The sequence below is a fragment of the Papaver somniferum genome, chromosome 6 (genome assembly GCF_003573695.1).
Source record: "Papaver somniferum cultivar HN1 chromosome 6, ASM357369v1, whole genome shotgun sequence".
NCBI lineage: Eukaryota > Viridiplantae > Streptophyta > Magnoliopsida > Ranunculales > Papaveraceae > Papaver > Papaver somniferum.
The window spans coordinates 44,084,564-44,108,489 of NC_039363.1; the positions used below are offsets into that span (position 1 = coordinate 44,084,564).

The 23,926-nt window shown below is 35.8% G+C and overlaps 1 protein-coding gene across 7 annotated transcripts; it reads left to right on the top strand.

Moving 5' to 3' along the window:
• Positions 1-13,173: 13,173 nt before the first annotated feature.
• Positions 13,174-20,278, top strand: LOC113287420 (probable starch synthase 4, chloroplastic/amyloplastic). 7 transcript variants are annotated; one of them, XM_026536174.1, is made up of 16 exons: positions 13,174-13,438; positions 13,894-14,215; positions 14,683-14,764; positions 14,861-15,962; positions 16,099-16,153; positions 16,737-16,859; positions 16,940-17,015; positions 17,100-17,284; positions 17,399-17,593; positions 17,675-17,746; positions 18,270-18,479; positions 18,770-18,895; positions 19,248-19,397; positions 19,666-19,727; positions 19,847-19,922; positions 20,029-20,278. In XM_026536174.1, the coding sequence occupies exons 1-16, from the start codon at positions 13,308-13,310 to the stop codon at positions 20,215-20,217; spliced, it is 3,156 nt and encodes a 1,051-aa protein (XP_026391959.1). In that variant the 5' UTR covers positions 13,174-13,307; the 3' UTR covers positions 20,218-20,278. The 7 variants fall into 7 exon arrangements, with proteins under 7 accessions (XP_026391959.1, XP_026391961.1, XP_026391962.1 ...); XM_026536176.1 differs by having other exon boundaries at positions 13,175-13,438; positions 14,870-15,962; XM_026536177.1 differs by having other exon boundaries at positions 13,299-13,438; positions 14,007-14,215.
• Positions 20,279-23,926: the final 3,648 nt, after the last annotated feature.

The following is a 23,926-nucleotide window of genomic DNA, read 5'->3' on the forward strand; positions in this document are numbered from 1 at the left end:
AAACTCACTATCTTCCCAACTGTTTATGCATTTGTTAATTTCATAAACCCCATTATAATACAGATTTGCAGTTGGATACTTAATCCCTGCAAACTGAGTTGAAACAGTATTAAAAACCTCTAAACATTTACATATTTCTATTCCTTGATCCCACTGCTCTTTAGATGGTAGAATATCGAAATCAGAATCAAACTCACTGAGTCTTTCAAAACCTTCTTGCAATTTAATTGCATTCTTAAGCATCATGAAAGTGGAGTTCCACCTTGTGTCCACATCTAAACTAACTTCTCCAGACAATCTACATTGTGCCAATGCTATATCAAACTTTTCTTTCCTAGCTTGTGAAGACTTTACATATTTAACACAATCTCTAATAGCCTCTATAAACTCAGCAGCTACTTTCATGCCATACAATACAATCAAATGCATTATGTGGTTGCTACACCTCATGTGAAACATTTTTCCTCCAAGCAACAAACAATTTTTACCATCTAGCCAAGTGATAAGATTTCTCATCATAACACCATTAGCTGGAGCATTATCAGCAGTCAAAGCGAAAAATTTCCTATCTATGTTCCATTCCAAAGTGCAAGTTTTGATAAAATCTGAGAGAGCATCTCCTGTATGTGGTGACGGCACTACAATGTAAGCTATAAAATGACATGTAACACAACAATAACCATCTTTAGTGTATTTGGCAGTCCACATATCAGTTGTAAGACTACATTTGGAAGTCAAATTCTCTAATTGTAGTAACAATTCATCTTTCATTTCAGCATAACACCTCATAACATCTGCTCTACTTGTATTCCTACATGGCATTTTAGCAGCAGGGTTTAAAGCCTTAACAAACTCTCTAAAGTAGAAATGCTCAACCATGTTGAGAGGGTAATCATGCTTAGCAATCATTCTAGCAAGGCAATCTCTCATAACAATAGGATCATACTTCCAATTAAGTAATTTAACTTGGTTATTACCTCCTTTTTTAAATGCAGTGCTAATCTTCCTCTGGCCTGTCTTGTTTTCAGGCTTCTCAAGGCAGGTTTTTAGATGTTGAGACAAGCGGGTAGTTCCTTGTTCACTCTGAGCAGGTACTAACCTTTTACAATGATGACATTCACCCATAAGTACAGCTTCTTCCTCATCTGTCTTCCCTTTTACAGGTTGTACAATGATTCTCCTAGTGAATTCATCCCATGCCGGTGACCTTGTTGTACGCAATTTCTTCAACAAAGCAACAACAAGTGGATGATTTTCATTCGCTACTTCTGCTAATCTCTTACTTGAAGAAGGTGTTGAACTTGAAGAAATTGTTGAATATTCAACACTTTGATCTTCTTGTTCTGAAGTTTCAACTCTGTTGGATGCTTTATGAGACATTCTGAGAACAACAACATGAATATAGTATTAGTAAAACATACTTGCTGAATAAATCATAAATCTAATCAGTTAAGTAGTAAAGCAAGTCATGTACAGTGACAAACCTTGAATGTACAGCAGCAGTAGCAGCAACAACCAACTTAAAGAATGAGTGAACTCCTAAAAGACCTGAAATTTGCAGCTGAAACTCAAAACCTAATCACAAAAGCAAGAAAAAAAGAATGTATTGAAGAAACCAATATTTATTCCACATTTTAAAGCCCCCTTCTAATCAATCAATCAAGTCACCAAATCAAAAAACCTTAAGAAAAGTGGAATCAACTATTTGAGAAATGAAAGATAAAGAAACCTTAATTTATAATTGCTAGTCATGTTCTGATGTTCCTTCACAAATCACCATAGAAAAACAACAACAAGAAACCAACTGCAACCCCATGACCCTTTTTCTCATATAAACCAGATTTAGTGAATTCAGAAAGACAGAAACCAATTTCCTATACAAACTTGATAATTTTTTAGTAACCCTAATTTTATCTGGAAAAAATTGATTTTCAGAATCTCAAAAATTAAAAACATAGAAACATTCATGACTTCCTTAGGGCTTAGGGTTTCGATTATATTAGAAGAACATCAAAATATGCAGTCGATTTTGGGGAAAAATGAAACCTAACTTTGAACATCAAAATTAAACATCGACTTACTTCTGTGAGAGTCTCTGGTGATGACTAATCATCATACTTCTTCTCTGATGATGAGAGTCACTTCCTTCTCAACTTCTCGATCTCGAATCACACTTCTGACTTCTTCTCTGATGAAAAACGCTCCTCCTCTACTAGAGTCTCTGAGTCTAGAATCGAATAGAGAAGTCGATTTCGATAGATTAGATTAATTAGGTTATCCCTGTCGGCACTCGGCAACATATATCTAGGGGTAGGAAATTACAAGTACACCCCTAAACTATCGGATATCGGATATTAACCTAACGGAAAGGCCCATTCCAATATCGTTATCGTTAAGAGAAAATATCCGATAAAATATCCGATTCCGATATCCGATATCCGATATGTCGGATAAAATCCTATAGGATGTCGGATTTCGGAAATGGATATCGGATATCGGTTATCCGTTGCCAGCCCTAGAGTTTGTCCATATACATGTTTGTTTATTTCAATGACTTGGTCATATTTTAATGTTTAGGAAAACATTGTTGTTTTCCAAATCTTGACATGATTACTTGAAAGTTAAATGTTATTCCTACTGGGCACCTCTTTTAGGGATGATGTGCTCACCCATTCCCACTTTCAGTTTCAGAGACAAATCAGAGTTGCGCAACGAAAGCTTCAAGGGTTGATTTCGTTAGTTGGTTAACTTTTAATATGTTTATTATATTGCATAGTGTATTTGTAAACCGAATGACTATTGTATATGTATCATTTGAGAGGAGTTTTTGTATATATATATACTTCTGAGCGGTGCTAGTTTTCGATTAAGTTTTGTAACAGATTTCTTAATTGAATGTTTAAGTAAATGATTTAGTTTTAGTGCCTCTTATTTAGTTAATCCCTTTGATTAATCAGCTGCTAGCTTTGGGGGCGCTACAGTTACAGCACATGTTCAAAGTATGTCAACATCCTTAGTTTGTAAGTCCTCTTTCATACTTACAATCTTGAAACCGATTTGCCACACTTCCAAACAAGTTTAGAATTGGTTCATCTGACTTTGATGAACTATGTGATTGATCAAGAACACTCAATCACAAATCATGGGTTTCATGGTTCTACCAAAAAAAGTTTCGATTCTACCTCCATGTGAGTATTGTGCATAGTCACACTAGCTTTCCAAAATTCGGTTGACTAGGTATTAGGATCGGTTCCCCACATATGTATGGTATCTAACTTTTACTTGCTCCACATGTCCATAGGATCGGTTCCCCTTTGCCTAAAAACGTGTTGCACATGTCCATAGGATCGGTTCCCCTTTCTCCTAAAAACTTGTTGCACCTCATACAAGGATCGATTCCTCTTTGTGATAGGTTGCACCTCTTACTAGGATCGGTTCCCCTTTACCCAGAGTCGGTCATACCAATAACAAAAAATCGATCATACCATCTCAGGTGATTACTTAAGATCAATTTCACTAATAAAGGTCATACCAATACAAAAGTCAGACCTTTCTGAATAGTTTTACCAAGAACATAAACAAGTCATGGGCGGTTATACTAATCACACATATTGGCAGTTCAAAAGATATGCAATGAATAACAATACCAATAATGCCTGGCGATTTCTCTTTTGATTCACAAAACAAATTCATGAATTTACTTCCTTAAAAAAATGTAAAACATTGTTTCCTAGGATGAAATCTTCACCTTATACCCAAACATAATCACAATAGCATTTAAACGATTATGTCGATGTCTTATCTATAAAGTTTAATGGTTAAGCAATAAACCTCGTATTGTATTCCTTAATACTATGTCTAACTAGAGTATAATCATTCATGCTTCGCAGTTTTGTTCTCAATATGCACGACTTGAAAGATACGTTAAGGAATGAAACAGTTGAATTCAAATATCACTAACCTCAAGTGGAAGGATGATGTTGTCGTTGTAGCTCCTTGCTTCTTCACTTCTTCAAGTCTTCGTAATACTTGTAATGTCTCATATCTTAATACTTTCAAGCTAACCTATACGAAGTTGACTCTAGTACATAATCAAACGACTCTTAAATGAGTTTTGGCTCACTAAACTATGACAACCAAACTTGACATACCAACGCTTGGTAGGTTCAACCGAGCTATGCTCTAACAAAGAAAATCTTAGAGAAGGTAATACTCAATCACGATAGAAAACAACAAGATCAGAACGCGCAACTACAGAGAAAATAGTTGGGTTTGGCTTCACAATCCCAATGAAGTCTTCAAGTCGTTAACCTACAGGGTTTCGTGAAAAACCTAAGGTTAAAGGAGAATCGACTCTAGTCGCAACTAGTATCACACATGAGGTGTGGGGATTAGGTTTCCCAGTTGCTAGAGTTCTCCTTTATATATTCTTCAAATCAGGGTTTGCAATCAATGTTACCTTGGTAACAAAGTGATAGGTGTCTAAAACACCTAATTTACAATGTAGTAGTTATGTTTTTTTTGCTATTTTTAGTGTAAATTATGTATTTTACGCGTGTTTTGAGTTTTATAGCTACTTTGGAGTCATGCGGACGAAAAGGAGTAGAAATAATCCAAAATTGAAAGTTAGGGGATAAGTAATCGTTTCTTGACTCTTTACACAAGTAGCAAACACGAGACCTTGCAGAGGGATTCCGTGGAGCAATTGTGTGTGAAAACAACGCTAGAAAGTGGACCAAGCGAACCGAGTTTAACTACTAGTACTAAACCTAAATTCATAAATCTTAATGCGTTTGGGGAATTACATCTTGTAAGCGGACCTCAAGGTGGTTCTTTTGAATAGAATATGATAACTAAGCGGACCTATTACTTAGTGAAATAAGGATTTTTGGTTTAGCTAAGTGAACCTGCTATCCTACGGTTGGTGATAATCTGTGACTAATAAAATGTGGATGAAAAACATAACTTGAATCATTGTTTTGCAACGAAGAAGGATTCCTTGATCTAATCTCTCTTATTGATTTCAACTTTATCTTTTTAATTGCTTTGTTTATTTCTTTTACTTTATAAAATCTAAAAACCCCCTTTTTTGTGACATTACAAGACAACTAAAACCTCTTGCTCCTCGTGGGAACGAACTTGACTACACTATATTACTTGTTAATTAGGTGGAAAAATATTAATCCACGCATCAATTTTTGGCGCCGTTGCCGGAGAGCAACGGACGATTTTAGTTGTTTTTATTTTTCTTTTTGCTTTATTCTTGCTTTATTGGATTCTATATCGTATCTAATTTAGTTTATTTTTAGAATCTTATTTCAGGTACCAGTTTTCCATATATGGTGGACAAGAGCAAGCATATTACAACAATCCATACGGTTTTCAACCTCAACATTATGGCAACTTCCAACCATCCTTAGGATATAGACTTTATGGATATTCTCATACATATCAACAACCTTATGACGGGAATGTAAGTGAACAATCACTAGGAGGGGAGGATAGTTATGCTTCTAAATCTATGCGTGATCTCCTCGGTGCAAGACAACCTAGTTTGAGGGAACTTGATAGAATGTTCTATCAGTTGATCGATGAAGGCCCATCATCGGATGAAGAAATTCTTGAATCTAAAAGAGCTTTAAGAATGGAGCGTGAAAAACGTTATTATATGGTTTACGATGATGATTTTGAACCTTATGAAAATTATTGTAACAAGGATAAAGTTATTCCAACTCCGGATCATAATAATAATCCTTCACCTATTCAAAAGAATGAGACTGGGTGTGACTTTCATATTGTTATAAATGGTGTAACACCCTCAAAAGAAGATCTTTCAATTTATACCGAAGAAGATTTTATGAGAAAGGAATGGCCCGATTCTGATGACGAGGATGTTGAAGAGGTGATGCTTGAGAATGAAACCGAATTGAATGATATTCTGGAAGACCCAATTGAACTTTCCAATGATTTTAATGATGCCAAGACTTTGGTTAAGGAAGAAAACGACAAAGAATGGTTGCAAGTTTTGATGGAGGACCATGATTTACAAGAGGTAAGTAATTCACTTGAATTTTTTAAGGATGAAGAGGATTCTGTAATACAAGAGATTGTGCAAGGTTTGTCTAACTTTTTGCGTATTGATTCTTCTCCTTTACCTCTTATTGGTTTGAATGTATGTGCGTCGAAAATATTTTTTGATGTATCCACCATTGGAAACACTTGATGCTAACACTATGCAGGTTTGCCAAGAGAAATACATGGAAGTTCCCAAATTCTATGTTCTTTATACATTTCTGAGTGTGGACAAGACTAAGTGTGGGGGAAATTTCTACCCGGGCGATAATTTCATTATTGTTTTCTTTTGCTAATATTTGTATGAAGCTAGTGTTTGCAAAACAGGTAGTATGGGTGGATCCCCAAATTTTCCGACTGTTAGTATATGGGGAGTAAATCTTACAAGTGGCAAGTCGGGCAGTCAACTTTAAAACAAGCGCTTAATGGGAGGCAACCCATAGGTTTTGTATTTCTTACCTTTTACTTTTTATTTTCTTTTTGGTTTTGTTTATTTATTTTTTCTTGTTCCATATCATACTAAGATTTTCCACCTTGACTTACTTGGACGATTCAATTACATTGAGGACAATGTAAGGTTTAAGTGTGGGGGAGTGGTTAAGCATATTAAAAAAAAAAATTTGCATAAAACCTCCAACTTGTAGAGATTTTAGAGTCACTAGCATACTTCTAGGTATGTTTACATAGAGAATTCCGACCGACATAACTGAATTTGGAAGTGTTAGGGAACTACGTTTGGATTTCTTGCTTGTTAGAGTGTTAAATAATGGATTTAATCATGCCAGTGATGTAGATTAGGATCAGGGAGACATGCATTATTAGAGTTGCTGATCAATCATTAGTGGAGACTACCCTATTTATATCATGCGAGGCACCGACCAGATTTCTTTATAAATAACTAAAGAGCTTTCTTTTGAGTGTTTGTCACCGTACGTTAATTCTGGGTAGAATGGTGAGCTACCCAACCTCCCACCAATAGAAGCACTACTATTTGATCTCTTGAGTGCTAATTTTGTCAATCATGAGGGTGACGTCTATAGATGAAAGCTTCCTTCTTGCAATTCGATTTGCAGTTAGCACCATTCTCTCTCTCGACAACAACGGTTCCATAGAAACACCATCATCATCAACAAGGGAGCGACATCAAAATCTACAAGGAAAGTTGAAAAAGTTCAAGGTTTACAAGCAACGGAACAAGAAAAGAGTAAATTTCATATCCAAGTAAAGCAACATATAATGAGTGGATTTTTATATATACATGTTGAAGACTTATATATAAGGAGCGTAATTTTATATCCAAGTTGAAGACTTATTTACAAGAGCAAAGAAAAGCAAAAAGTGAGAATTATTGAAGTTTATGATTTCGAGACGATACAAGTTGTGAAGAATCAAGCGGTAAAGTACTTTTCCCACGGCCATGGTTCGTTTTTATTTTCACTTTGTTTTGTATTTTATTTCTCTTGTCTCTAAAAAAAAAGTAAATTAAAAAAAAATGAAAAAAAAAGAAAAAAAAAAAAGAAAAAGAAAAAAAATGATGGCAAGAGAATTTTTTGTTTTTATCTTTTTATTTAATAAGTCGTGGGGAAGAAAAATCTATAAGGAAGTTTCAAGCGACAAGGATTTAAGGTAAAGACTTACAAATTGTCAAGGAATTACGAAGTTCGAGAGTTTATCATCAATAGTTGAAGCCGAAGACGAAGACCAACAAGATAAAACGAAGAGCGGAAGACGTTTCTATTGGATGTTGTGAGAGTGGTGTTATCATCGTTGCAACCGAATGTGAAGGTGAGCAAGTAATCTCATCCTCAATAATAGTGGTTGATTTCCTTTCTTAGAGATCGTCAGAAAAATGGTTTTTCAAAATTTTAAAAGATGTGGGTTTTTAAAATATTTCGGAAGTTTTCCTTCCCGCCATTCAACGTGTTGCAGGAATTCTCTCTTCATTACTACCTGCACACAAGTGAGAACCATAAAAAGTACGTCTTTTGAATGCAATTTCATAAAACCCTTTTTGGTGAGGCAGAAGTCGAGGCGAAATGCTTATTGATCGCTTCTCAAACACGCATTGTCTCATATGGTGTGGTTATTTCTCACTCAACATTTAAAAATGAGGATATATTCTTTAGTATTTCTAACTTCTTATTACTAGCATGCATAAACTCTATGTCTTCATATCTCTTTGGATGCTTGCCACGCTGGAAAGCTTTGAAATTGGAGTGGATTTTATTTGATTTGCTCGAGGACTAGCAAAGTCTAAGTGTCGGGGAATTTGATAGGTGTCTAAAACACCTAATTTACTATGTAGTAGTTATGCTTTCTTTGCTTTTTTTTTTTGTAAATTATGTATTTTACGTGTGTTTTGAGTTATATAGCTACTTTGGAGTCATGCGGACGAAAAGGAGAAGAAATAATCCAAAATTGAAAGTTAGGAGACAAGTAATCGTTTCTTGACTCTTTACACAAGTAGCAAACACAAGACCTTGCGGAGGGATTCCATGAAGCAATTGTGGTGAAAACGACGCTAGAAAGTGGATCAAGCGAACCAAATTTAACTACTAATACTAAACCTAAATTCATAAATCTTAATGCGTTCAGGGAATTACATCTTGTAAGCGGACCTCAAGGTGGTTCTTTTGAATAGAATTTGATAACTAAGCGGACCTGTTACTCAGTGAAATAAGGAGTTTTGGGGTTAGCTAAGCGAACCTGCTATCTTACGGTTGGTGATAATCTGTGACAAATAAAATGTGGATGAAAAACATAACTTGAATCATTATTTTGCAACGAAGAAGGATTCCTTGATCTAATCTCTCTTATTGATTTCAACTTTATCTTTTTAATTGCTTTGTTTATTTCTTTTACTTTATAAAATCTAAAATCCCCCTTTTTTGTGACATTATAAGACAACTAAAAACTTTTTGCTCCTCGTGGGAACGAACTTGACTACAGTATATTACTTGTTAATTAGGTGGAAAAATATTAATTAATTTGTTGTGGTTACGCCACGCATCAAATTTTGGCGCCGCTGCCGGAGAGCAGCGGACCATTTTAGTTGTTTTTATTTTTCTTTTTGCTTTATTCTTTCTTTATTGGATTTTATATTGTATCTAACTTAGTTTTTTTTTAGAATCTTATTTCAGGTACCAGTTTTCCATGTATGGTGGACAAGAGCAAGCATATTACAATAATACATACGGTTTTCAACCTCAACATTATGGCAACTTCCAACCATCCTTAGGATATAGACTTTATGGATATTCTCATACATATCAACAACCTTATGACGGGAATGTAAGTGAACAATCACTAGGAAAGGAGGATAGTTATGCTTCTAAATCTATGCGTGATCTCCTCGGTGTAAGGCAACCTAGTTTGAGGGAACTTGAGAGAATGTTCTATCAATTGATCGATGAAGGCCCAGCATCGGATGAAGAAATTCTTGAATATAAAAGAGCTTTAAGAATGGAGCGTGAAAAACGTTATTATATGGGTTACGATGATGATTTTGAACCTTATGAAAATTATTGTAACAAGGATAAAGTTATTCCAACTCCGGATCATAATAACAATCCATCACCTATTCAAAAGGAGGAGACTGGGTGTGACTTGCGTATTGTTATAAATGGTGTAACACCCTCAAAAAAAGATCTTTCAATTTATACCGAAGAAGATTTTATGAGAGAGGAATGGCCCAATTCTGATGACGAGGATGTTGAAGAGGTGATGCTTGAGAATGAAACCGAATTGAATGATATTCTCTTAGACCTAATTGAACTTTCCAATGATTTTAATGATGCCAAGACTTTGGTTAAGGAAGAAAACGACAAAGAATGGTTGTAAGGTTTGATAGAGGACCATGATATACAAGAAGTAAGTAATTCACTTGAATTTTTTAAGGATGAAGAGGATTCTGTAATACAAGAGATTGTGCAAGGTTTGTCTAACTTTTTGTGTATTGATTCTTCTCCTTTACCTCTTATTGGTTTGAATGTATGTGCTTCGAAAATATTTTTGGATGTATCCACCATTGGAAACACTTGATGCTAACACTATGCAGGTTTGCCAAGAGAAATACATGGAAGTTCCCAAATTATATGTTCTTTATACACTTCCGAGTGTGGACAAGAATAAGTGTGGGGGAAATTTCTACCTGGGCGATAATTTCACTATTGTTTTCTTGTGCTAATATTTTTATGAAGTAGTGCAGTGACTAATAACTTCTTTAAATTCTACAGTGATTAATAGCTTCTTCTGATTTGATTCATTGTAATCCATGAAAGATTTTTGAAGAACAGGTCGCTTTTATGAAGGGGAGGAACATTCATGAGAATATAACCCTGGCGTCTGAGCTAATTAATGAAATAAATACGCCAAGGAAACATGGAAATGTAGGCTTGAAGTTAGATATTTCTCAAGCTTTTGATACGGTTAGCTGAGATTTTATTGAGGTTTTTCGTCAATACGGTTTTTCCGAGAATTGGTGTTCCTGGATTTTTAACATTCTTCATTCAGCTAGGATTTCTGTTATGATTAATGGTAGCCCTGAAGGTTTTTCAACATTACTAGAGGTTTGCGCCAAGGTGATCCTCTTTCGCCTTTGATTTTTGTGCTTATTGAAGATATTTTAAGTCGTATTCTCTCTAAGTTGTTTGCAAGACGAAGCATGCATGTTATGGTTTCAAAAAAGGTGTTGTGCCTGCTCACATTCTTTTTGCGAATGATATTCTTGTTTTCTGTAAGGGTAATCTTCTTAGCTTGCAGAATTTGAAGAATTTTCTCGATATGTACCAAGAGGCATCTTGCCAATGCGTAAATTACGCCAAGAGTAAATTTTATTTTGGTGGCGACGGGGATTCACGTGCTATTGCTATTAAAAATTATTTGGGCATGGAAAGAGCTTTATTTCCGGATAGATATCTGGGAATACAACTGAAGACGAGAATAGTTCGCCACATTCATGTTAGGCATATAGTGGAGAAAATTATGGACAAGTTAGCCGATTGGAAGGATAAGCTTCTATCTTTTCAAGCTAGACTTGTTCTGATTAGATCTGTCATTTAAAGCTATGTTATGCATTATATGGCTGTATACAAATGGCCATGTAACATTATTAAGCAGGTAGAGAGGGCCATTAGAAATTTTCTTTGGTCTGGTGATGCTGAGATACGTAAGTATTTTACGGTTCTATATGATAACCTGTGTTGTTCAAGGCGTGAAGGAGGCCTAGGAATTAAGAAGTTGTTGGATGTCAACAAGGTCATGCTTATGAAGTTATGGGTTACTATTCGGGACTCGAAAGGTTTGGGCCGATTCTTGAAAGCCAAATATTTCAAAATAAATGGTAATTTGATCGATCATAAACTGGGTTCTTCGGTTTTCCCGGGAATTCGATTGGTTTACAATTTTGTGCAAAAGCATACTCGATCAATTATAGGTAATGATGCTAATACTTCCTTATTCTTTGATAATTGGTGTGGTAATTTTTTGATTGCGAAGAGAATGGGCATTTTTTTAAGGGCCCTAATGATTTTAAGGCTAATGTTAATGATATTATTGTTGATGGTGCATGGGTCATTCTTCAACAAACGAAGGACTTGAAGATTCAGTGCAATATTGATGTTGAAAATCTGCCCCTTATTGCTGGTGGTTTAGATTACAAGATTTGATATTTGGATAACAAAGGTGTTTTTTCAGTTAAGTCTGCAAAGGATGCTATTAGAACGCCTTTTGAGGTGCAGCCTTGTGCTGCTTTGTTTTCTATGCCTGTTGTACACCCTACTTTGAGTGTACAATATTGGAAGATTTGAGCTAAACAATGTTGTGCAAGTGAAGATAATATCATCAAGAAGACTGGTAGGAGTATGCCTACAATGTGCCGTCTATGTAGGAAGAATGACGAGTATATTAGCCATATTACTTGACATTGCAGGTTTGCTAGGAGAATTTGGGCTTGGGCGGCTAATATTTTTAACCTGCAGCCAAATGAAGAATTGGTGGCCTCTTACAAGGCTGCTAAAGGTCGAAGCAGGATGATAAAAGATCTGTGGTTAGTTGTTAATCTTGCAATTGTCACGGAACTTTGGAAATTAAGGAATAAGGTATTTTTTGAAGATGCTCCGGTGCAATGGCTTGGTTTTAAAGGACGAGTTTATCAAGTACTTCGTGATAACTCAATCAGAATGAAGGGCCATATGTATACCAATATGGATGAGTTACGTATCTTGAACTATTTCAAGGTGCAACACAGATCGTGCAGAGTTTCTGCTCCAATCGAGGTTAGTTGGGATCCTCCTTATCCAGGTGAAATTATGATTTGTTGTGATGGTGCTTCTCTCGGAAATCCAGGCCAGGCGGGTGCTGGCGTTACTTTTCGTGATACCAATGCTGCAGTGCTTGGTGTTTTTTGTGTTGTCCTTGGCTGGAAAACTACTTTTTATGCGAAAGTGTGTGCTATAATTTATGGCATGATGCTAGCCAAGAGGTGGAATGTGAAGAATATTTGCGGGCAGTCAGATTCGATGAGTTGCATTCAAGCTTTTCAGAATGGTGTGTTGTCGTGGGAGTTAATGCCGAAATGGAGTCTTGCGAAGAATTTTTACAACAATATTCGTTATGTTCATAGTTATAGAGAAGCTAATTTTTCGGCTGATGCTTTGTCCAAACAAGCATGTTTGCTAGCTGAAGATATCTTTAAGTTTTATGAGGGGAGGCCAAGCTTTATTCTGTCTGTAGAATGGCCTGGCGTAGTTTATTATCGCTTTAAATAGGCCAGATGAAGATGGCCTCACGACTAGCTTCTAGTCTAGCCCATGTATAATTTTTTGCTTTTTATTTAATTTTATTGACCGAATAAAAAAAAATAAAATTCGCACGAAAGAAACGCGAGTTCATAATAGTTGTCTTTCGCGTGACTGCACGACTCAAAAGAATATGAAACATCTCCCCTTTCAAGCAATCAAGATACCATCACGTCTAGTCGTCAACTAAAGAAGTAATTAGTAATAGAAATTAAAATTACTACTACTAATTAAAGTTCTCGCATCCCGCTAAAAAATTCTATTAGATCCTCAATCAATTAAAGAGGAACTAATCTCTCTATTAGTGGTACTTACTGACAGCGAACGTTGTGGTTCACATCATACCGTTTTTTTCTCTCCTCTTATTAGTAAAATTTGTTTCATTCTCTTCTACTTGCTACTTCTTCTTCTTCTTCAGTCGTTTTGTGTAAAGATTTAATGGCGTCCAAATTAAGTACGTTTATAGTTGGACATGGATGGAGGGGTTTAAGTTGTAATAATCCAAATGAACGTCCACCTTCTCTTCGTTTGATTCGTACTTCTTGTAAGATGCAAAAGAAGAACATCAGGTTCTTTTCTATCTCTCTCCATCTCATTTTGATTGTACTTCTTGAAATTGATTGAAATCAGAATTTGATTGAGTTTTAGGTTCAAGATTACGTAATTTGATTGAGTTCTTTTTGTGAGATTGTTTACAGAAAGGTTTAGCTGAGAGAGTTTTCGCTAGTTTATCATTTAATTGGGTAATTGGGTTTTGAGTTGGTTAAATTGAGAGATAACTCTAGGGACTGTTAATATTAGGTTCACTAAAGGATTGGGCTAAGCTACACTTTGCATTGCTAGGGTATAACTATTAATGGGGTATATTAGGGTTAGAACTCTAAGACTAGAGACTAGAAAACTGGTGAAACTGATATGCTAACAAGTAATTTGGGGCATCTCACAGTATTTGACCTGTGTAGCTATATCTTCCTTGCACCTTTTCGGTATTTACTTAGTTTAACCTTAGTCTGAATCCTTGCAGTTCACCAAATAAGAGACAGCCTATCAGAAAAGTCCCTCCCAAACGCTTATTAATAAGTAACAATTTCGAGCCAAATGACGATCAAACTGCTAAAAATGAAACTGCTCCTACAGATGTTACCACAAGTTCGCCTGAGATATTGATACCAATGAACGAGAACTATGATGAAACTGCTGCAGTTCAGAGTGCTGTTGAAGATAGTGTCTCAAGATTCGGTAAGGGAAGCATGTTGGACAATGAAGTAGAGGTTACATTTGTTGATAAAGTAAATAACCTCGCACGGTCTGATGATTCGTCACATTTAGCATGGGCACAACTTTCGGTATTCTTTTTCAACTTTAGATAAACAAGTTCTAATATACGGATATCATCATCTGAAATCCTTTGTCTGGAGGTGGTTAAGCAATCATATGAAGTTTATTATGATTCCTTTGAACATTAAATGGCTGTGGTCACTTCTTTTGAATCTGTACTTCGGAGAAATTTGATGTGAGTTTCTTTAAAAATTTCAGCTGTATATTTGCCGGTAACTGATAACTAGGCAGGTGATAATAAATTAAGTTTGTGTGTAATTTGATGCTAATTAGTAATTGCTGGAAATGGTGCGTTTTCTGTTGTTTCGACCACGAATAATATTCTCTCTGGCCTTTAGAACGCTCATCTATCATGGTTCATGTAGGGTACCCTTGGGTTTATGTATGATCATGTTACATTAATCTAACAGACTGGGAATGTCTTTTTTTTTTAATTGATAACAGACTGAGAATTAGTTTTTTTAATCAATAACAGACTGAGAATGTTGATGGTGGGGAAAAGCTTTCAACTGTCCGACTTGACGATTTGGTTGGCATGATAAGAAATTCTGAAAAAAGTGAGCTTCAGCATGCTTTTTAGCTGGTCTTTTTGATTTTCTTCTCCTTGATATTATCTGCAGGAATCTCTCTCTCTTTCTTATGTACTTTTTCGGCTTTTGCAGATATTATGCTTCTCAATCAAGCACGTATTCGTGCACTTGAAGAACTTGATAAGACTGTCACCGAGAAGGAATCTTTGCAAGGAGAAATGAACGTCTTGGAGATGAAGTTGGCAGAAACTGATGCACGAATGAAAGTTGCAGCACAAGCAAAAATACATGCAGAACACCTCGAACGTCAGTTGGAAAGGCTCAAGGATGAACTATCTGATAGGGGTGTTTCTGAGGAGAACTATATTGACGTCACAGAGGACAATAATGAACTTTTGACCAAGGAAGCTCTTATGTTGCAAAATAGAAGGTTTACCTCTCTGAGTGAAGAGCTTAGATCATTAAGAAAGGAGAACATATTCCTGAAGGATGACGTACAAAAGCTGAAGGAAGAGTTGACTAATGTAAAGGAAACAGATTACCGTGTATTAGCCTTAGAGAATGAACGGTCATCTTTGGATGCTGCCTTGAAGGACCTTGAATCTAAGCTTGTGGTTGCTCAGGAAGATGTTGCGAAGCTATCTATTTTGAAATTTGAATGCAAGGACCTATGGGATAAGGTAGGAAGTTTGCAAAAATTGCTTGATAAAACAACTAAACAAGCAAATCAAGCAATTTCGTTACTGCAACAGAACAGCGAGCTCCGGAAGAAGGTTGATAGGTTGGAAGAATCTCTAGAGGAAGCAAGTGTTTACAAGTTATCATCCGAAAAATTGAATAAATATAATGAGCTAATGCAACAAAAGATACAAATTATGGAAGAGCGGCTTCAAAAGTCTGATCAAGAAATACATTCTCATGTACAATTATATCAGGAGTCTGTCATGGAATTTCAAGATATACTTAATAATCTGAAAGAAGAAAGCAAGAAAAGGGCAGTAGATGAACCCATGGATGATTTGCCATGGATATTCTGGAGTTGTTTATTGCTGAAAATCGATGGATGGTTTCTAGAAAAGAAAATATCTTTCAACGATGCAAAGCTTTTGAGAGAAATGGCGTGGAAGAGAGATAGAAGGATCCACAACGCATACATGGATTGCAAGGACAAAATTGAGTCTGAAGTGCTGTCAACATTTCTCAAGCTGATATCATCTGAATCACGGTATTGCCACAAGAGCATTTAATTTAAATTTTTTATTTTTGACAGGTACACTTAATTTTAGATTTTGTAAGTTTGTAATCTGCATTTGTTAATATATGAATATGGCTTGACTTCCGCCTCTTGTTCACAATTGCAGAAGCACAGGATTGCATATCATTCATATTGCAGCGGAGATGGCACCAGTTGCAAAGGTAACATGAACATCAAGGTAGCATAGCTATTGATGTTGCCATGACCTAAATTCGCATGCGTTTACCCTAGGCGTTGTAATATCCTTGAATCATCCTTGGGTATTTCTCCGATGTGACATTATATACTGCACATAACCCATAAATGTTAGCTCTTGGTTTGTCCCTATAAAGTAAACCACCAAAGAAACAAGATAATCCTGTGATGTTGATCTGGGTGCTTCGTGCTCTATCGATAATTTGTTGTTAACTCGTTCACAGGAAAAGTGAAAACCTGGATTGCCTTTTGCATGAACAGTATGCAGCACCATGTGGCTGGCTTTTCCTGTTGTGACCTGAGCAACACTTTTAGATTTGTGGTGCTTGTGAACTAATATGCTTGGTTTGTCTTTTAGATGAGCAATCTACTTCTTGTCTATCCGATTTTGTTTTATCTTTTCTTCTTATGTCTGGCATACTGTCACTTCCATGCTCATCGTATTCTTCTGCAACTAATTTTTCAATGATGCTTGATGCTTCACTACTGTCCTTTCCGATAAGGTGATATCACTTAGATGTGTTGCATTCGATCTCTGTTCTTTCAAAGGTTGGCGGCCTGGGAGATGTTGTATCTGGCCTCAGTAAAGCGCTGCAGAAGAAAGGACACCTTGTAGAAGTTATACTTCCCAAATACGATTGCATGCAAAACGACCGGATTGGTGATATGAGGGTGAGTCTGAGAATATCTTGGCCTGGGAACTCAAACACCTCTATTTTTTTCGTGAAGGACTAACTTATAAATGTGTTCAGGCCCTAGATATGGTGCTAGAGTCTTACTTTGAGGGTCGATTATTCAAAAACAAAGTCTGGGTTGGGACAGTTGAAGGTTAAAAAATCTGTGAAATTTCTAGATAATTTCTAATAGCATGTTGAGTTATACCATGTTAGCTGAATGGTTAGTATTATGCAGGATTGCCTGTGTATTTCATTGAGCCCCTTCATCCAGCGAAATTCTTTTGGAGAGGGCAGTTTTATGGGGAACATGACGACTTCAAACGTTTCTCATATTTCAGTCGAGCAGCACTTGAATTAATTCTCCAAGCTGGCAAGAAACCGGATATAATCCACTGCCATGATTGGCAGACGGCTTTCGTGGTAAGGACTAATAGCTTTCAGAATCATAAACAAAACTGTAGGCTTTTATTTCATAAACCCTTTTTCTCGTAATGCCCCTTGACGTTTGTCTTGCTGTTTGTTCTATAAATCCAGGCACCACTTTACTGGGATCTGTATGTGCCCAAAGGTCTCAATTCAGCAAGAATTTGTTTTACATGTCACAACTTTGAATATCAGGGTACATCAAATGCTTCAGAGTTGGGATCCTGCGGGCTTGATGTCCACCAACTAAATAGACCAGATAGGATGCAGGATCATTCAGCTCATGACAGGGTCAATCCTGTTAAGGTAGATGCTCTTTTGGGGTAGTATTTATTGAAACACTTTTAAACAAGTGCCCTTTTTTTCCAAAGTGTATCTGTATTTCAGGGTGCAGTTGTGTTCTCTAATATCGTAACAACAGTGTCTCCAACATATGCTCAAGAGGTCCGGAGTGTTGAGGTTGGCCTTCCGTCTCTTAAATTTTATTGTTGTCTCGTTCTGTTGTTTCTTAAGTATTTTTTGGCATCTTATTATTATTACTTAATGTTATGTTACTGACATAAGTACGCCAATGCCTTCTTCTTTTAAAGCAAGAAAAAGAGGCAAGAAAAGTATTTAAAAACTCTAAGAAATACCAGTAACAAAAGAAAAAAAACTCTCGTTTGCTTTATTTCTTCTTCCTCTTACTCTCTTTTTTTTTCTCATTTTTTCTACATCTTATTTTATTATCCATCCAAGTTTGAAAAAAAGGTGAAAATATTTGCATTCTGAAGGTTTTGGGCTTTAACGCTGCCTGGGGCGCCCAGCCGATTAGTGATAAATTGCCCCATTTCGGGTGCCCATTTCATTAGGCGGAAAACGCCAAACTATGTCGGTCCGGGCATAGTCCTGCCTAGTGGAAAATTGCCCATTTTTGTTACACTGAGGCAGCATAAATTCATGCTTCCATGTCTCCTTATATCATTTTCCCTTTTGTGTCAAGGGAGGACGAGGACTTCATTCAACAATAAATTCTCATTCCAAAAAATTCGTCGGAATTCTGAATGGAATCGATACAGATGCATGGGATCCTTCCACTGATACGTTTCTCAAAGTTCAGTATAATGCTGACGATCTTCAGGGGAAAGTAGAAAATAAGAAGGTTCTAAGAGAAGAACTGAAACTCTCATCTGCTGATTCCAGGCAGCCACTGGTAAAAAAAATTCCTGAATAGTTGCTATTCTGCTCACTCTATGGCCTATAACTTTAAACGTTTATGAAAGCTAACAAGAATACTATAAGAAAGAACTTAAGAATGACGACTGTTGAAATGTCACCTTATGATTGAATTCGCTAATGTAGTATAGTAGCCTATTTTATACTATAATTATTACATATGCCATTGAATCTTGTTAATATTCTGATATGAGTTCGTACATATAATGGTTTTTTGAGTTTCTACTTACACTCTTTATATTGACTTCTTACATTTAATCAAACTAGGTTGGTTGCATTACAAGATTGGTTCCGCAGAAGGGAGTTCATCTGATTAGGCATGCTATATATCGGACATTGGAATTAGGAGGGCAGTTTGTACTTCTTGGTTCAAGCCCGGTAGATCATATTCAAGTAATATTTTCTATACCCCAATCAATTTGAATGCTTACAACCTCTAGTCCCTCTAGTCTGATTCATTTATCTACTTTTTACTTGTTTCCTGCTGGAATTTGATATGGTTTGGCTCATCAAAATTTCTTGATATGATTTTTCTTCCGTCAAGAACCTTCTAAACTTTAGAAAATGTTTATCCATCAATGATGAAACTGCATTGATGAAATTGATATCAGCAGCGTCAACCAATCAATAGTTCGTTCAGTTTGTTCGATACCGTTCTCTTTGATTTTATACTAGGAGAAAGAGGTACCTTTGGCGATTTCTTTGAACCTGTTACTCATTTCAATGATTCCATGTTGCATTGTAGAGGGAATTCGAGGGTATTGCAAACCACTTCCAGAATCACCCCCATGTTCGGTTGATATTAAAGTATGACGAGGCTCTGTCGCACTCCATTTATGCTGCTTCTGATATGTTCATTATTCCTTCCATATTTGAGCCATGTGGTCTTACACAGGTAGAATCTTCACTCTGTACTCTGTAAAAATCAATAGAACATGAAGGTCCTATCGAACAATTCAAAAGAAAAGCAATAGCAATATCTATTTGACAGTAAAAGCAAATCTATCAGGTTCCTAGGATATTTTGAATATCCTTGATAAGTCATCTACCCAACTTCCTTCCTATCCATGTACTCATGTCAAAACAAAAGTATATCTTCGCTTTGGAATTGTTGCCGAGCTTTATATGATTTTGAATCTTGGGTTTCTCCTAATGTTTTCTAGATGATTGCAATGAGATTTGGTTCTGTACCTATTGTAAGAAAAACCGGGGGGCTTAACGACAGGCAAGTTATTCAGTTTGTTAACATTTCTTCATACTCGTTGTGATATTCTCCTTATGTTGAAAGGTGTTTTTTGCCAAGAAACTTTCTTAAGATTCTTCATTATTTATGTTCATCTGCAGTGTTTTTGATGTTGACGATGATTCCATCCCAGCTCAATTACGCAACGGTTTTACATTTGTAAATCAGGATGAGAAGGTAATGAAGGTTTCTCTAACAAATAACATTTACCACGTTTGCTATGTCATCCTTCTACTTTCTTCATTCACTATTCTGACGCTGTTTTCGTAACAACTTTCAAAAGGCACTAAGCAGTGCATTGGATCGAGCATATAACCTATACACGATGAACAATCAGAAATGGCAGCAACTTGTTCAGAGAAACATGAAAATTGATTTCAGTTGGGATTCTTCAGCTTCAGAGTACATCGAACTTTACGAGAAATCTGTTGCTAGAGCAAGGGTAGCAAATCGTGCTTTACCGCTTCCGTGATTCTTACATTCTTTTATCAATAAGAGAACCCACAAGGCACTGGAAAGCCAAACCTTGTTATCCGTTGGAGGGCATACGGTGGTGGACCTGGTGGTTATGATTAGTCATAGTTCTAACAATTTCATTGAATGAAATCACTAAATACACAATTTTTTTCTTCTTCCCGTGCGTTATATCAATCTGATGTAATAAATGACCATGTACATAAAGGCTCGGACATGATGTGAAGGTTTGGCAAGAAATAGTGCAATTTTCTTTTGTAAATTCACATATACTAACATTTTAAAATAAATAAATAGTTCCCTTCGTCTGTAATCTTTTCATTTTAATTTTTTATAGTCCATATTTCTAGAATTATCCTTTGATTGTATTAAATTTGGTTTTAGTAAAAAAAAAAATGTATAATTTGATAGTCATGTTTATATTCCTTATATAAATAATTTAAAATGTGGTATAAAGCTTATAAATATCCGTGGCATTTTTTTTTTCTGATTGGAAATAAGATTTTATTAAAGAGGGAGGATCTGTGGACACTCTTAGAAAGATAGTATCATACATGATTTGTGTCATTTTCTCCGCAAATCCCAAACGACAATAAATTTAAATCTAATATTTTGATGATACGTTCCTCTTATAAGACTCTACATTCCTACCAAAAATGAGTACAATTCGAGCTACCAAACCTTACCATCTACCGATCTTAATTTTAACCGTTAACTTTTAACGGCTGGCATTCAAAGGCGTAGATGGTGGTGTTATACGTCTCGAATTGTGCACATTTTTGGTAGGAATGTAAAGTCTTATAAGAGGAATGTATCATTAAAATATTAGATTTAAATTCAATGTCGTTTAGGTTTTGAGGAAAAAAAAATCACAAATCATGTATGATAGTGTCCATCTAAGAGTATTCATGGATCCTTAAATAAACTTAAGCTGTTACATCGGATTTATCCTTGTCCAGCATCCCTGATAAGAATACTGGAGGATTATCATAACAGATATGAACAACATTGTTCGTTGATTTTTTTCCTAGAGTATCAGCTACATGATTAGCTTCCCTCTTAATATAACTACAAGACCAGTAAGAAAAGTTTTTAAATATATAATTGCACTCTTGAACAACACTATATGTTATCCATTTTATTGCTTATATTCTGTCATTTATAGCATTGATAACATTCAAACAGTCTCCTTCAATCTCCAGATATTGAATATCTTTATCTTTAGCCCACTTCATTGCCTCCAGAGCAGCTACAACTTCTGTCTGCTCCTCATCCACAGCATTTGCATTCTCTCCTTTTGCTGCATATAACGTACCTGCATAGTTGTGCAAAATTAGACCAAAACTTAAGGTAGTTCTGCTTTAATAAAAGAAGCATCAAAGTTAAGTTTTATATATTGTGCAATAGGTGGTTCCCATCTAACATTCTCAGTTGCTGCAGTTGATGGTGTTAGTGACAAAAGTGCATTTTCACAATCCTAAATAAAATCCTTGATTGGGGAAACAAGCGCAGTAGGATTAAGTTGTTTGTTATCGAATACAATAGCGCATCAGTGCTTCCATATCCACCATAAAACACAACAAGTGCATCTTATCTTAACATGCACAGCCTGATCAAAGAAATTGTTAGCACTAAATAAATCAGCTAGCCGATTGCAGATCTTCATATTTGAATTTGTATCAACCAGAGCATGATCAAGAGCAAACCATAATTTTTGTGAGGCATGATAGTGAATAAACAAGTGTTGAATAGTCTCATCAATTGCCTTACAAAAGGGACATTTATGATCAATATTGTTTACCACCTTATGAAGTTTATCCCATGTAGATACACAATTATGCATGATCCTCCAAACAAAATGGAGGACCTTAGGAGGTAATTGCCCTTTCCATAACTTTTCCAAGGAAAATTTGTAGGGTTCCGACTTTGTCCCCCTTCAAATTCCTGCAGCAAAATATTATAAGCAAACCTCACACTGGAAAAAACCATTCCTAGTACCCATCCATCTAACTTGACCATGACCCACCATGGGAATTCTAATTCTACAAATTTGCTCAACAATATTATTTGAAAATAAATGTTTTAACATATTAAGATTCCAGGATCTAGTATCATTATATATAAGTTGAGAAACTTTATTGATTCTAGTAGAGGACATATTGTTGGGCGCATACTTACCTAGACTAGGTATCCAAATGTCCTTCCATATGTTAATATCGTTTCCATTAGCTACCTCCCAATAAGAATGTTTTTTGACAATTTCAAGACCTTGACAAATCCCTCTCCACATCCAAGAACCATTGGTACATAAAGTGTCAGATATAGGGTTGGCATCACAAAAATATTTACGAGCCATTATCTGAACCCACAAAGCATCATGATCAATAACTAATATCCAAGCAAGTTTAGTTAAAAGAGCCTTATTAAACATAACTTCTCTTCTAATATGCATTACACCTTGATGTTTGAGACTAAAAACTGTTAGAGGACTGCTCGGTCGAACTCGCAAGCGTTGCTATCTCAAACATGTTTGTCAAGTTTATCTTATCAAAACTATAAGTCCTGATTTCTAAACTACTTATAGCTATGTCTCGGATTAGGATGGAATGTGTAATTGAGCTTTGGACTTCACAGCGTTCATTGATTGAAGACGAGATCTTGGAGGAACTTCATCAACAAAAGGTATGTGGAGACTGCAACTTATCTATCACTCAGAAGTCTATTCAATTCTATCTCCTATTGATACTAAGTCGTATAGCTATATGCATACCCGTTTGCAAACGGTTTCACCCGAGTTGCGGTCCATTACGACAATATGCATACCCATTTGCGAACTGTCGGAAAAGACCAATGTCTGGAACTTAAGTTTGCATACCTATTTGCAAACTAAGTTGGTTTAAGTTCTAAAATCGGTTAACTATGATTTCATACTCATGAAAATATATATATATATATATATATATTAAGGTATGCAATCTTTGCAAACAATGGCTTAATGTTCATGAATTGATTCTCTTGAATCAAATCCGATTTTATTTCAATTGTGTCTTGTATACTTCTATGAGAATATAAATAATTGAACAACTCTATGAGTAACACTATTAGATTCATTTGATTATCATTTGATCTATAAGTGTTAGATGAATGAGGTTTATAGAAAAGTGTTCATATGGCTAACTTTGGTTAACTGTTATTGAGCCAATTAAGTCTACAAGTTTAGGTACAGTTACCTATATCTAAATGAAGGTATATTTCATTTGTGCGTAACAAGCTAAGACCATCTAACGGTGGAGAGATATTGCTTCGGTTATAAGCAAACTTAGCTTGAATCCTAAATCAGGTTTTCATATAACGATGAATATTGATTGCTTTGTTTCAAGGATATCAAACCCTGTTTGAAGCCTATATAAGAGAGAACTCTAGCAACTGGAAAACCTAATCCCCACACCTCATGTGTGATACTAGTTGCGACTACAGTCGATTCTCCTTTAACCAAGGTTTTTCCTAAAACCATTATAGGTTAACGACTTAAAGACTTCATTGGGATTCTGAAGCCAGACCCAACTATTTTCTTCATAGTTGCGTGTTCTGATCTTACTTGTTTTATCTATTGAGTATTATCTTCTCTAAGATTTGCTCGAGAGTTATCTCCGATAGGTAAGATATAAAAATTAATCACAAAGCTCTTCGTCTAATTTTTTGTGATT

Bases quoted from the DNA above. Each gene is read 5' to 3' on its own strand.
- LOC113287420 (XM_026536174.1), top strand. From the start codon at position 13,308: ATGGCGTCCAAATTAAGTACGTTTATAGTTGGACATGGATGGAGGGGT. The intron at 15,963-16,098 runs GTATTGCCACAA...TCACAATTGCAG, and splicing joins CTGATATCATCTGAATCACG to AAGCACAGGATTGCATATCA. The intron at 18,896-19,247 runs GTAATATTTTCT...GTTGCATTGTAG, and splicing joins GCCCGGTAGATCATATTCAA to AGGGAATTCGAGGGTATTGC.